At 36.0% G+C, this 14,526-nt stretch overlaps 1 protein-coding gene across 4 annotated transcripts in view; it reads right to left on the reverse strand.

Annotated features, from left to right (window-relative positions):
- The window catches only part of DMTF1 (cyclin D binding myb like transcription factor 1), a 44,277-nt gene that overhangs the window by 25,814 nt on the left and 3,937 nt on the right, over positions 1 to 14,526 (reverse strand). For 3 of the 4 annotated variants that reach the window (XM_059934023.1, XM_059934024.1, XM_059934026.1), the window contains 5 exons: positions 8,747 to 8,867; positions 8,342 to 8,410; positions 7,454 to 7,570; positions 6,402 to 6,524; positions 755 to 849 (listed from right to left, as the gene is read on the reverse strand). In XM_059934023.1, coding sequence (XP_059790006.1) covers positions 755 to 849; positions 6,402 to 6,524; positions 7,454 to 7,562 — 327 coding nt within the window. In that variant the 5' untranslated portion in view covers positions 7,563 to 7,570; positions 8,342 to 8,410; positions 8,747 to 8,867. The remainder of the gene's footprint in view (positions 1 to 754; positions 850 to 6,401; positions 6,525 to 7,453; positions 7,571 to 8,341; positions 8,411 to 8,746; positions 8,868 to 14,526) is intronic. The other variant, XM_059934025.1, reaches the window with a different exon arrangement.

Raw genomic sequence — 14,526 nt, forward strand, 5'->3', positions numbered from 1 at the left:
AAATAATGGTACAATGTCTACTGTCTACTTAGAAGTATTTTATTAAATGAAGAGATGAAGCAAAAGGACAGCTATAGTAAAAAGAAAGGACAATCAGCCAGAAATAAACTTACAAGTAAAATATATTTAAGCTGTTGGTTACTGAAGACAGCAAAGAATTCTGATTACTTTTGGCAGAAATAAGTCATGAGACAAATAAAGAAGTTCATGTAGGAAAAAGGGCTAATTATTACTTAACCTCTTAACATGCGGTAAAATGTATCTAGTCCTACAGGCACAAAAGGAACTACCTTACCTACAACTGTTATAATTAAAATCTATTTGAAATAACCAGCTTTCATTCACATGAGGGCAGAGAATACACGGAGCCGTTCTAAATCTGTCACTACAGATAACTGCTGGGTAAAACTTATCTGAAAAAGTTTTATATCCCAATCAATAGCATATATAACTGGTAGATAAAATTTAAAGTTATTTAACAGCTCAAATGAGATCACTCCAAGTGGATAAAGATTGCCCATGCATCATCTGCTTCAACAGATGTGAACCACTCTACAGGGAATAAATTTTAAAATTCTATCATTGCTTACAATTCTGAGACTCACATATGTGGGGACTGGAAACCTGAATGAATAAGTCCAACCTCTGTTCTGTGGTTGCTCTTTTGTCAGACAGAATGTATTCTCATCATTTTATCACCTAAGGTATGTGTAAAGGATACTCTTCTTGTATCCAGTAAAAAGACTTACTATACCTGGATCTGTGTCACAGTTCCCTCAGTAATCTCATCATCTGCCACCTCTGTGGTTGCAGTCATGGTCACCTCAAAGCTCTGATCATTTTCTGAAACTTCAAGAAAAAGAACAGTTCAACTCCAGCATAATAATGGCAGGTTCTAATTATTTAAAAATATACCCAAGGAACAAGTATGTGATCATCTAATTTCTTAACATATTCCTTGCCAATATATCCACACATATATATGTGTGTGTGTGTGTGTGTGTATACATTCATATACATATATTTGCTTAACAAATAGCTACTGTGCACCTAATACATGCCAGGCATTGCTCTCGGCAACAATAAACAAAAAAACAAAAATTCTGCCTTCACAGCACTTATAGCCTAGGGGGGAAGATACAAAATGAACAGGATATTATGCTGGAGAAGTATTAAAGAGAAAAAATAAAGCATGAAAGGAAATGTGTTGGGAGTTGGGGAGAGTGTTTGAATTTTAGATAGCAGGGCAGGAAAAGTCACCAACACTTGGACTTTATCCATAAAGTCCATATATCATATATCATGCAGGTATACTGAGGAAAAGCACTTCAGGCAGATGGAAAGCCAAGTGCAAAAAGGCTCTGAGATGAGGGCCTGCCTAGATTGTTCATAGGAACAGCAAGGAGGACAGTGTAGCTGGCCAGAGCAGACCAAACAAGATACTATGTGGGGACTCACAGACCACTGTAAAGACTTTGGCTTTAACTCTCTTCCAATGGGTTGACCATTGGAAGATTTAGAGTAGAGGAGTGATATAAACTGAGTTTTATTTTAACAGGATCACTCTGGCTGCTAAGGGGAAAATAGCCTGAAGGGCAGCACAGGCTGGAAGGAAATCAGTGAAGAAGCTAATTCAATAATCTAGATAAGAGAGGTCAGTGGCTTGGACTAGAGTGAAGGCAAGTGAGGGTGATAAGAAGTAGTTCAAATTGTGGATACATTTTGATGGTAGAGCCAATAGGATGTGCGGATAAACCAAATATGAAAGTGAAAAGTCAACGATGGAATTAAAGTTTTTTATCTGAGCTACTGGAAGAATGTACCTGCCATTAATGAGATGGGGAAGATTGCAGAAGAAGCAAGTTTAAAAATGTAGGACGTTTCAGGAGCTCAGATTTAAACATATTCGTTTGAGATAGCCACTAAACCTCTAGAGTCAAGAGAAGTCTGGACTGGAATAAATCTGGGAGTCATTACCAGAGACAGGACTTAAAACCATGAATTCTAGGGAGTGAGTAAAAATGGAAAAGAGAAGCAATCTAAGAACTGAGTCCTGGGGCACTCCACATTCAGAGGTTGGGGAGATGTGGACAAGTCAGCGTAAGAGACTAAGAAGGAATGGACAGAGAGAAAACTAGAGAAATGTCTTCCCTGGAAGCCAAGTGACAAAATGTTTCAGGGAGAAGGGAGTGACAAAATTGTTGAAAATTGTCGGCAGATCAAGTAAGACAAAGACTAAAAAAATCACCATTGGATTTAGCAACAAGAAAGTCTCTGGAAAAAACTAAAAAGAAGAAAAGGAGAAGAAAAAAAAGAAAGTGTCTGGAGACATGGGGAGAACAGTTCTGGTGTAGTGATAGAGGTGAAAGACTGACTGGAGTGGGCTTACAGAACAAGGGAAGAAGAAACGGAGGCAAGGATAGGCAATGCTTCCAAGGAACTCTGCTCTGAAGGGAAGGAGAGAAATTGGATGGGAGCCCAAAGTGGGCTAACAGGACGTTTTGAAGAAGAAATTATAGTATGTTTATAAACGTTGATGAGATTAATCCAATAGAGAATGAAAAATTGATGATTCAGAGGAGAAAGGAAAGAATTGCTACAACTATGTCTTTGAGTAGACAAAAGGGGTGGGATCTAGTACACTGAAGGGTTGGCCTTAGCTGGGTGAAATGACAGAATATATGGACATAGATACAAGTCAGTGTGTATCTATGGTAGTGGAAACTTACAGAAATTATTTTCTGGCCACTTAAATTTTCTAAGTAGGAAGCAAGGCTATCAGTTGAGAGTGAAAAAGGTGGAAGAAGTATTGGAGATTTCAGAATGTATTAAACAGTCATCTTAGAGTGGGAGAAAGAACACTAGATAAGTATGGTATGACTGGCAGGCAACATTAAGAGTCCATTTCAAGTTAATGATCATAAATTTAAAGTGAGACTGGTCAGCTTACTTGTGCTGTCTTTCTCCAATCTCTTTCAGTTAGCTGTACCAGTATAGACATAAATAGGCAGACAAATTGAAACAGGGTTGTGGTTTCATCAAAGAATGATGAAGTGAGGGGAGGAAAAAAGGATCTGAGGGTAAATGCAAGACAATGATTATAATGATTAACCATGAAAACTGAAACTAGGTAAGGAGGAAACAAGGATACGAGTGAAGAAGGAATCATTTAAAAGTGGTAAGGTCAATGGGTCCCAGTGGGGCAAAGGATCGCAAAAGTATGAGAGGAAGTAATTTGGAAGATAGGAATTAGTGGTAGGAAAACAAAATCTGAAGTAGATTACAAATAGACTCCAATTAATATGCAATAGCAAGAGTGGTATGGGAATGACAAATGAGGCCGTGTGAAGAACAAAAGGAATCAGCGGCTTAGTAACTCCAACAATCCTCTAAACGAATAATCACCAAGAGTTTTAACAATGAATAGGTAATGGAATAAATGTGTAGATGATTGCAAAAAGAAGTGGTAAGTTATCTACACTGATTAACATGAGAGTTAAGAGAACTTTTAAGGCTCAGACAGATAACTTTTTATCAGTTTTATAAAGCATGTAAAGAAAACCTGAATATTAAAATTAAATCATTAAAACTAATATTCATCTCCATGAAGTCCAGCATAAATTACTCGTGCATTTAATCAGTCCCAGATGATGGTGATGGATACAGGACTTCATGCTTTTGTGTGACTTTTTTTAAATGCAGAAACTTTCCTAAGTTGATTTTATCAACATACTTTTTACAAATCCAGGGAACTTCAAGTCACTCTTCATAAATTCAGTCTTATTGTAAATTAGGCTTCAGAATGTCCTCTTTGGTGATGCTATGACCCAACATCAAACAGCTCATGTGCTTTTATGTCAACACACCATAAAATAGAACAAAATATCGTGTAGTTCAAACCTACAATAAAATCCTATAAAAGGATTTCATCTTCAAGAAATTCATGGAAAAGACTCTGACAAGTACAGGTTTCTGGTAACTGACTGTACTGCTGAACTGAATGAATAAGCATTTTCAGAACTCTAATGAAAAACTGATGAACTCATAAAAGTGCTAACAAAAGATCAAGATGAAAAAAAAAATTAATTACATGGGACTGAGTGAACTGATGAGGATGAGTATAATTTGTGTGACTTTCTGTCTGAATTTAAAAAAAAAAAAAAATCCCACAAGGACTCAGAGGCAAAGAATATACAAATCAATTTTCACTGCAAAGTAAAGGAGCTGTTACAGTGAAGGATTACTGGACTGAATGTCAATATTATGACATAGTATGAGTGTGTTTCATGTTTGGTAATTGCAATCATTGTTGCTTTTGTTGTGGTCATCCATGTACAATGCTTGGTGTCAGTCTATTTATCTCTTGTAAAAATAAAATACAGTGTGTGTGTGTGAAAAAAAAAAAAAAAAGAAAGATATACCCTGTTAGCAAATTGGAAGACTCAGTATTGTTAAGCTGTCAATTCTCCATAAATTGATTCAATATGATCCCAAATAAAATCTAAGCAGATTATTTTTTAGCAATTGTCATGCTAAACCTAAAATTGATATGGAATTGCAAAGAACCTATATTAGCGAAAATAAAAAAAAAAAAAAAAAAAACCTACAATAATGTTCAAGGCACTCTAACCAAATCAATTAACCAGTCAAAATTTACATTAAAGTAATCAAAAATTCTGGCTTAATTAAATATTTTTACTTTATTCTATAACCTGTGAATGTACTGTTCAGCATGGTGACTACAGTTAATAATACTGTACCGTATATTTGAAAGTTGTTACGACAGTAGATCTTAAAAGTTCTTATCACAGGAAAAACAACTGTATTGATAACTGTGTGGTGAAGGACATTACTAGACTTATTGTGCTGAACATTTTGCATATACATATGCATAATGATTTGGTATACATATACCAAATCATTATGTACACCTGAAACTAATATAATGTTAATGTCAGTTATATCTGAATTAAAAAAATTCTAGCTTAGAAAATGTCTATATAGGATTGTATTTGTACAGATAGGCTAATCATGTTCTAAAATTGAGTCATAACATAATAATAGTCAAATTAGGAGAGAGTTTTAAAAATCATATGAATCATCATTAGAAGGAAAGATCATTTAATTAGAAATACATTATGCTTGTATATTCCACAAGTGGAAGCAATATTAGCAATATTAACATTAACACCATTTTTCAACAAAGTCTCATAGTAAACTTATATAATATGGTTTCTTTTCTGCTCAATTCAATAAGCAATTAACTCCAAATACAGAGTACATATCTGCTTATGAAGACATGATTTTCCACAATGAAAACCTAGTCTTAGTTTTCTTCCACTAGATGATGATGTGATCTTGCTTGATGCTGAGTGCAAAATAAAAGTTCGTGGATATGCCAAGACCCTCCTTTGTGCAGAGAGTGCCCCCAACAGCCCTGTGCCCCAACCCCATCGCCAAGGACTAAGATATCTACTCCAGCTTTGGAGGGCCACCACAGTTCAACAAGATTCCATATTCTTTGCTAAACAAACCAGAAATATAATTTAACATTACAGTTGGTGGGTTGTAGTCTTTCACCAACAGTATTCCACCCAAAATACTACATCTTCTTAGAAACCAGTCTACTCTAAATGATCTTGGAATATAAACATTTTAAGGACTTTCTTTGTTTTGGGTTTTTTTTTTTCTGGTCGCACTGTGCGGCATGTGGGATCTTAGTTCCCCGACCAGGGATCGAACCCGTGCCCCCAGCAGTGGAAACACAGAGTCTTAACCACGGGGTCGCCAGGGAAGTCCCTTAAGAACTTTCTTAATGAGAATAAACTTATTAGGCTTCGGTCTAACTTCCATCTAGCCATATACCACATGAAAAGAACATAAACTACAAGAACCGGAATGCCTGGGTACGACCTTAGACAAGTTACTACACCTCTCTATACCTTAGTTTTCTCATTTATAACACAGGGAACACTCTAGAGAGTGCTTTCTCAATGAGGGTGAATATGCTTCTTGGGAGGAGGTGAAAAGATCTTATTCTCTTTATTAAGAAAGCAAGGACACATATATATATAGTACATTAAAAACAACAACAGTATATTTGTGGTATTACAATTTCATGGGGGAGAGCATGATCATGAAAAAAATGTCTAAAAAGGCTCTCAGGAGTGGGGGGCAATTAAAAAAAAAGGTTGAGAGATTAAACTAGGCAATATATGTAAAAGTATTCAGAGCCATGCCTGGCACATAAATAAGCACTCATTAAGTGCTGGTTAAAAGGAGGTTTTTTGGACTAAGAGGAGAAAAATAATGGGTCCAAGTCTACCTTGAAATGCCAATTTAATCTCTTGGAATCTAAATTTTGATTCAGAAGGAAACTATGTTAATACTCAGTGACTTACGTGGAAGTGCAACAACTGATATGCAAGGAGTGGAATCATCAATACTTTGATCATCCTCAGAAGACAGACAAAGCCTTTTATGTGGAGGTTCAGTACTATCTTCTGAGTCTATTTCATCAGCTTCTAATGAAACAAAACAAAAACAAAAATCTCAAAATCTTCAAACCAACAAGGAGAAAACAAAATCTTCAACAAGTAATGACTGTAAAATAATCTTCTTACTGATTCGCTATGTCAACTAAAGCCAGTCGTGCAAGTGAGACGCACTGCCCTCTCTACGCCTACTGCAGCACCTCAGCTCTTATTCTTATGACAAGGAACTATGAACAAAGGTGCCACTTTTTAAAACATCACACTTTTGTGCTGTTGACTACCTGGCTTTCCAAATATTTCACATGTAAAGACAAGGGTCGGTTATTTAATTCACTCACAACATTCACTGAATGCCTACCATTGGCTAAGTTTGAGAAACAGAACAATAAGAGATACCCTGACTGTCAAGGAGCTCATAGTACAGTGTAGGAGATGACTAAACTAACAATTTCAAGATGGTGTAATAAGAACTATGAAGGTGGAATGAAGAGGCTGTTATATGAGCACACAGGCATTTAATTTAGACTGGAGGTGAAGGGAGGTTTCTAGAAAAGGTGTCTTAAACTTCAAAAAGAAACAGAAGCCAGGGGAAAATGATTATTACTGGCAGTAGGAGTAATACATGCATTCCTACTGAGGTCCGAGAAGCTTAAAGTATGTTAGGAATATACAAATAGCTGTGAACTGCTGGAATACCGATACATGAAATGTGGCAGGAAATGAGGCTGCAAGGAAAGCTGAGATGATGGGAGGCCTGTGTGCCAAATTAAAGAACCTGAACTATATTCTAAAAACCATGGGAAGCTTATTAAAAAAAAAACAACTTCCTATACTGTGAGTGAATTAAAAAAAACTTCCAAAAAGTTCGTTCATTTGGGTTTCTCCGTAACATCTTAACGGAAAAACTCGAACGAACTTTTTGGCCAACCCAATACAATTATGTCAGCAGGTTCTCCTACCATTCTGAGGGCAGTGAAGAATGAGGTTCCCGTCTGCGTCCCGAGTCAAAGTCACAGAGTTCACAGTTTCTACTGTTACTGTGTCAGAATCCTCTTCAACTGTGCTCATACTCAAATCTGTATAAGAACAGGTTTCAGATTAGGGTTTAAAAAGTTATTTCCAAGTATGAACATAAAGTAGCCCACAGAACCCCGCCCCCCCAATTTGTATCTGCCTATAGTATTCTTTATGTGAAACTGCAATGATGCTTCAGGTTTCAAAACTTTTTTTCAAAAGTTTATACCAATTATTTAGAATTAGCTGTAATAATCTGCAAGAATCTAAATGTGATGATTAATTAAAAACCTACAGCATTTACTTTTTTAAGAGTTGTTTTTACCACATCCAATGAAAGACAACCTGTTCCAAGTTGTCTGTCATATCAGCAAAAACTCACACCACTTTTTAGTTATTTTTTATTGACAGCTTTGATATATTCAAATAGGTGTTTAACTTCTGATTCTTTACCAGAAGATCCATCACAACTTTTCTCTTAATCTAAGAATTACTTCTCTAAAACACTATTTACAAGTATTTAAGCTCTATTATTATCTGAAAAACAGGAACACTAAATAATTCTTCCTGCTGTTTTTTTCATAATATTTAACAAGTACATATATCTGTCATTGACCAAACTGTTTCCCTAATAGATATGGATCTAGGTTTTCTTTTGAAATAGAGAACTGGATTTTGCTTAAAGTGCCTTTACCTGCTATTTTACACATATATAATTTTCCTTTTGTTCAGACAGACTGAATAAGCAGCACTTTGAATACAGTATCTCATGGCTGACAGGGGGAAATGCCCTGAATTGTAATCAATGGCCTGCTTGAAGTCTTCGGGCTTACCTTGTAATGTTCAATGAAGTTCTTGCCTCAATACTCAATTTTGGTCTTGTCCACATACTTTTTTACCAACTAAATAATACAGAGGACATAAGCCTTGATGTGTATTAATCATTCAATATTTATTTGGTTGCTATATACAAGATATTAGTCTGTACATATATTTGCCATTTACACAAATGCATTTTCCCTTAGCAGAAAAACTTAAGAACTATTAACATTTACATGGTGAAGATCTACTGATTCACTCAAGTTCTACTGTACAAATTACTATTTTAAAAGGACATCATTCATTTTACAATGGTAAAGATGCCATTCCCCAATTAAAGATAAGTGGGGGTCATGATTTAGTTATGACTAAAATTTGCAAATCATGAGGTAAGGTCCCTGGAACAAAGGAATGCTTACCTAGAAAACAGATGGATCAGCTATAGCCCTTCCCACAGAATCGAGTTGCCTTCCCTTAGCCACCAGCATCACTTTCATGTTATCCAGATTGTTTCTCCTCCATGTTCCTACCTCTGCAACACTGAAAAAGTAACAGCATTATACAATAAGGCTTACTGAGAACAAACAACTGTGTGCTAGCAGTATGCTGATGACAATCTAGCCTCAAGCCTCTGTGACGTCTCAACTAGAAGAGGAAGGACAAAACCAGAATTCTTCCGTAAGTAGACCTTTTGGAAATCAGCCTCTAAAAGAATTCTCCAGTGAAGGGCAGAAATGATGGGATCCTATGCCTACTAAGTCAGTTTAGAGGCAGTTTCTCAGTCCAAGTTGCCCCTCATCCGGCAGTCAAACTTTCTCGGAAAAAATAGGTTGAATTACACCAGTGGTTCTATGAACTGTAGACCTGGGTACATGTAACGTGACCTAGGGTGTATACCAACCAACAATACCACAAATATTACCAGTAACTATATTTTTCTTTATAACAATTAACATCTCTCTTTAAATGTAGTACCATATTTCATCTTAAAGCATTAGAAACTATAAAATATCTGTTAACAGCTCTGCCCAGGGATCTGTGGGGAAAAAAGGAATCCTAAACAATCAGGCCAGAAAACATAAATTACAAGAAAGCTTTTGAATGTATTGTAAAACTTACAAAATCTGAAATGATTTGATTTTTAAAGGTTTCTTTCAATAAACTTCTCATCTTCATCCCAAAGGATCAACCGAAAATTAAAAAGCACAGTAAGATTTAAGGTTCAAGGGGATGTTTCAGCAAAAACCAATGATTAAAATTCTAATTTTTGCAGTATTCTAATTAGAACTCCTCTCTAGGATGGGTATCTTTGAGAACTGCTGTATATAAATAAGTCTGCAGTGCAACAGGTACAGACCCTGCTAGAGAAACATCCAGTCATTTAATAAGATTTCATGTTGTTCTCACTTCAGAATCCATTAAAAAGCTTAAAAGCTGGTTTGTAAGGTAATACCTACTGCAGAAGATGGAGAAATGAAATGTTAAAAAAAGAAAAAAGAAGTTAAAACCACCCATAAACTTGCCAAAATCATACTTCACTCTTGTTGATGTGTGTGTGTTTGTGTATGAGACTATACTGGAGAAGCAATTTTATATCCTGCATTTCAGAGTTCATTCACATTGAAACATGTGAAGGAAACCAAGCTAGGTATTTAACTGAAGTTTTCTGTATTGTTTAAAACTTCCACTGCATAAAAAACATGACATTATCCAACAAATAGCCTATAACTGGACATTTACATTCTTCCCAATTTTTCATTTCCGTAAAACACTGAAACATTCATACACTATTTCCTTAAACAATATTAATTACTGAAAATTATTAGATCAAAGAATACAACAAAATAATCTCTTAAATCATGCTGCAGTCTGTTTTCCAGAAAGGATGTACAAATTTATATTCCAACCACTGAGGTGTAAACTCTACTCCTGGTAGTAAATAAAAATACCCTGCCACTAGTATTTTTGTTTAAAAAGAAACAACAAAGCCAAAAAAAAAAAAAAAAAAAAAAAAAAAACCAGCACAACTCCTCATTTGATAGGTACAAAACGTTACTGGTTTAGCAATTTAATGACTGTCATCTTAGGACCCAAATTAATCTAAAACTTCGGGAAAAAGAGAAAATAAAGGTGGATTTGAGAAAATATGGTAAGATACAAGGAAAGGTATCTTAAGGTAAGATACAAGGAAAAAGGAGTCTGAAATAGCTAGATGAGAGTATTTCATTCTTGATAATCTGTACTGGGGTTAGAGGTTGATCCCATGCAGTGTACTAGCTTTAAATCAGGAATCTAGGTTCATTTTAAAAAGTCTGATAATTCATGTTAGAGATGAGTAAATGCTTCTACACTGCTTTGCAAATTAACTAGCATATCTGTTCAATCAACAAATATATATCACACGCGCAATGTGCCAGGGACTCTCTAGGCACTGGGATATAGTGGCTACTTTATTTTTAACCCCCAAAGATAAGCTCTTGACTTACCTTCCTGGGGTTTTTCCCCTCTTGTACTTAGAGCTACACAGTCTGGATTTATTAATATTTAAGAAACTCACCTAATTTTATTTTTAATTTACTTTTTAAGGTAACACATTTACATGGTTCAAAATTCAAAAGGTAAAGCCTACTTTCCACTCTAGTTCCCTAGACCCCCTGCCTGGAGGTAAACAATGCTGTCAATTTCTCATGCCTCCTTGCAGTTATTTTACTCATATATGTCAATATATTCCTCCCTGCTACATACACTTTTTAACAGAAATAGCATCATACTACAAATAGGGAAGCTTACCCTAATGGCTACTTTATATTGCTTCAACAGCAAGTACTGTAAGCCAGCCAACAGATTAATAGCAAAGTCCCCAAGGTGGGACCTGATTTGGCCTGGCAGGAGGGGATTAAAAAAGAAAGCCACTATGGCAGAGGCTTCTGAGCAAGAGGGAGAGTAGCTGAATTTAAGGCTGGAGAAAAAGACAGGGGCACATCTCACAAGGGCTTATAAATCCTTGGACTGTTTTAAATTGGGAAATATAATTTACATTTTGAAAAGACCATTCAGACTGCAATACGGAGAATGGATAAGGGATTAAGTCATGAAACAAGCAGCTGTCCAAGAGATGATAGTCATTTGGAATAGGTGGCAGAAATCAAAGGAAAGAGCCTGGACAGAGGATTTATTTTGGAGGTAGTGTTGACAGGATTTGCTGAAAGTAGATTAAGAGATGAGGAGCTATTTCAAGATGATTCCTAGACTTTTGGCTTGAATAACTGACTGAGTCTTGGGGCACTAGAAGATATTTATTAAATATTTTTATTACAGTTAATATCAACAAGTTAAGATATACGGCACCCAAATGAAGATGTCAAGTTGCCAGTTGGAAGCTGGAATTCAAAAGGCAGGGATTAGACCCGTAAATTTGAGTTAGTGGCATGCAAATTGTTTTTAAAGATAAGATCACCTAGAGAAGTTAGAGAAGACAGCCTAGAGTTCTGAAGCAGAAGTCAAGCAATGCACAAACAAGGAAAGGAGACTGAGAAGGACCAGCCAGGGATACAGGAGGAAAACTAAGAGATGTTACTTAAAAGGCTTGAGAGTGTTTTTCAAGGAGCATTAAGTAGCTGACTTAAATACTGCTGAGAGGATAAGATGGAGAAGTGACTACTTGATTTGGCAATAAGTGGAACACTGCTGACCTGCTGGAATACAGAGAATTGGAAGTACGGAAGGTAATACAAAACAGGTCTTTTACAAGGTTTAGCTCTCAAAGTAAGCAGAGTGAGAAGATCTACGGTAGCGTCAAGACAGCTGTTATTTATAGGAAGAGTACGTCTGTATTTTAATATGATTATTAGAGTAACTGAAAAATGTTGGTAAATAAATCAACTTACAATAGTAAGGTACAAAGTTGAGTAATTTAGGGCCTTGTACTGTAATTCATTATACATGAAACTATGCTTAACTTCAAAACCCATTCCGCATTTGGTTTAATAGGGAAATATATTAAGAAGATCTCCAATTCTAACATCAATATTTTGGTTCCCTTTGGGGCAAATAAATACACACCATCAGCCTGTTTTTTTTTTAAACATTTTTTAAAGACAGTCTACATATTTATTTATTTAGGCCACACCACGAGGCATGTGGGATCTTAGTTCCCCTACCAGGGATCAACCCGCGGCTCCTGCACTGGAAGAGCAGAATCTTAACGACTGGACCACCAGGGAAGTCCACCATCAGCCAAGTCCACCATCAGCCTATTTAGATCTTCCTTTCTTTCTCTCAAATGGGTTATACCATATGCACTATTTTTTTTTTAACCAACTAGAAGTGAGAACATGAAAGGAAAAATTTTTAACAGCCATTTTAATTGGTGAAATGGCATTCTGGCACGTTTCCATCATCTGGTGGATATCTTAATAATACCTTAGTGAAATCAAGAAAAGAATACCTGAAATGTGGTACAGGACAGTTATAATACAGTACTTATATATACTCACATTTAAATGAGAAATGTATTTGTTTACATTTATAGCTCCCAATGAACAAGATGACCCTACTCAATGTAGAACCAAAAAACCTACTACTCTTGGATCTGTTACTTAACATAGACTTTAAAGACATGAATCCTTTATTCTACTTCATTCCAGTATTGATGTAAAGTTTTTATTCATTAGATTATCTTAAACTGGTATTTCCATCAATTGAGTCTACATAATCGTCCTGGTTTACCAGGCAACTAAGTGTCATAATCTTCTAAAAACTAGATCGAACCAAGAAAAGTGGCATTTCTTCCTGGTTTTGGGACTAGTTTCTGTAGATAGATGTTTACTGGTTCCCAAGCACAGGACTAGTACAAATGGGGAAGGGCAGATTCTATTATTAGAGATCATGAGAAGCACAGAGCACTTGCTGACCCTTGATGCTTGAAGATGTGATTCTTCATTGCAAGGTGGGATGAGACTACATGGTGTGAAAAACATTCAGTATTATAAAATAGTTTTATAAGGGGAAATCAAGCAAGCTACAGAACATAAAGCACCAGAATTTTATTGGATGAGGCAAAGACTGAGAAACACTAGCTGACGCAAAGTTTTTGGCATAATTCAACTAATAAGACAGTAAGGAAACATTTAGTTTTCAGACGTCTTTTTTCCTGCCCCAATATAATAAGAAAATTACTCATTTTCCTTTTTTTTTTGGTGATAATCTTCCAAACCTTTCAGCCATATAGCAACATACCTATCTATTTTTAATTGTTTTTACGATACTGCGATCATACTGTCACATCCTTTATAACTTTTTTTTTGCACTTAACTTTATGGGGAGCATTTTCCGATATTACTAGTTATTCTTCCATAGCACTTTAAATGGGTACACGGTACCTAAACTTATCTAACCATTAACCTATTACTGAACATTTTTGTTTTCAAGGTCTTGCTATTATAGACTCCATATTGGCCACTACCATACCTTAAGTGGTACGTAACTAACGCCTTAGGAAATGCTTATAAGGGGATTTGCTTAGTAACATACAATAAAAAATCTGAAAGATATGTTTTGAAATATTTTTATTTTGAAAGAATGAAAACTCTGCTAAATAGAAAGTCTTAGTGGAAGAGAATAGGTAACAAATTCCTGGACTTCCCTGTTGGTGCAGTGGTTAAGAATCGCCTGCCAATGTAGGGGACACGGGTTCAATTCCCGGTCTGGGAAGATCCCACATGCCATGGAGCAACTAAGCCCGTGTACCACAACTACTGAAGCCCGCGTGCCTAGAGGCCGTGCTCCGCAACAAGAGAAGCCACCGCAGTGAGAAGCCCGCGCACCGCAACGAAGAGTAGCCCCTGCTCACCACAACTAGAGAAAGCCCATGTGCAGCAACGAAGACCCAACGCAGCCAAAAATAAATAAATAAATATTTTTTTAAAGTAAAAATAATGAAAGTTAATAATAAGAAAAAAAAATCCTATATCCTGAACACGGGGACATAGAGGGATATCAGGAAACAGACAAAGCCACAGACATCTTAAATATTGATTTTATTAAATATAGGAATGGGGTCACTTCACAGTTGAGGTTGAATGCTTTGGACTATGGTCCCAGGCCCCCGGTGATTTGTTCTTCTGTATACTTTGTGGAAAAGTTTGAGAAAGAGAACTATAAATGAACATACAAGCATACTGAATTAAGGTACCTAACT

This window comes from Balaenoptera ricei, chromosome 9 (genome assembly GCF_028023285.1).
Source record: "Balaenoptera ricei isolate mBalRic1 chromosome 9, mBalRic1.hap2, whole genome shotgun sequence".
Lineage (NCBI taxonomy): Eukaryota > Metazoa > Chordata > Mammalia > Artiodactyla > Balaenopteridae > Balaenoptera > Balaenoptera ricei.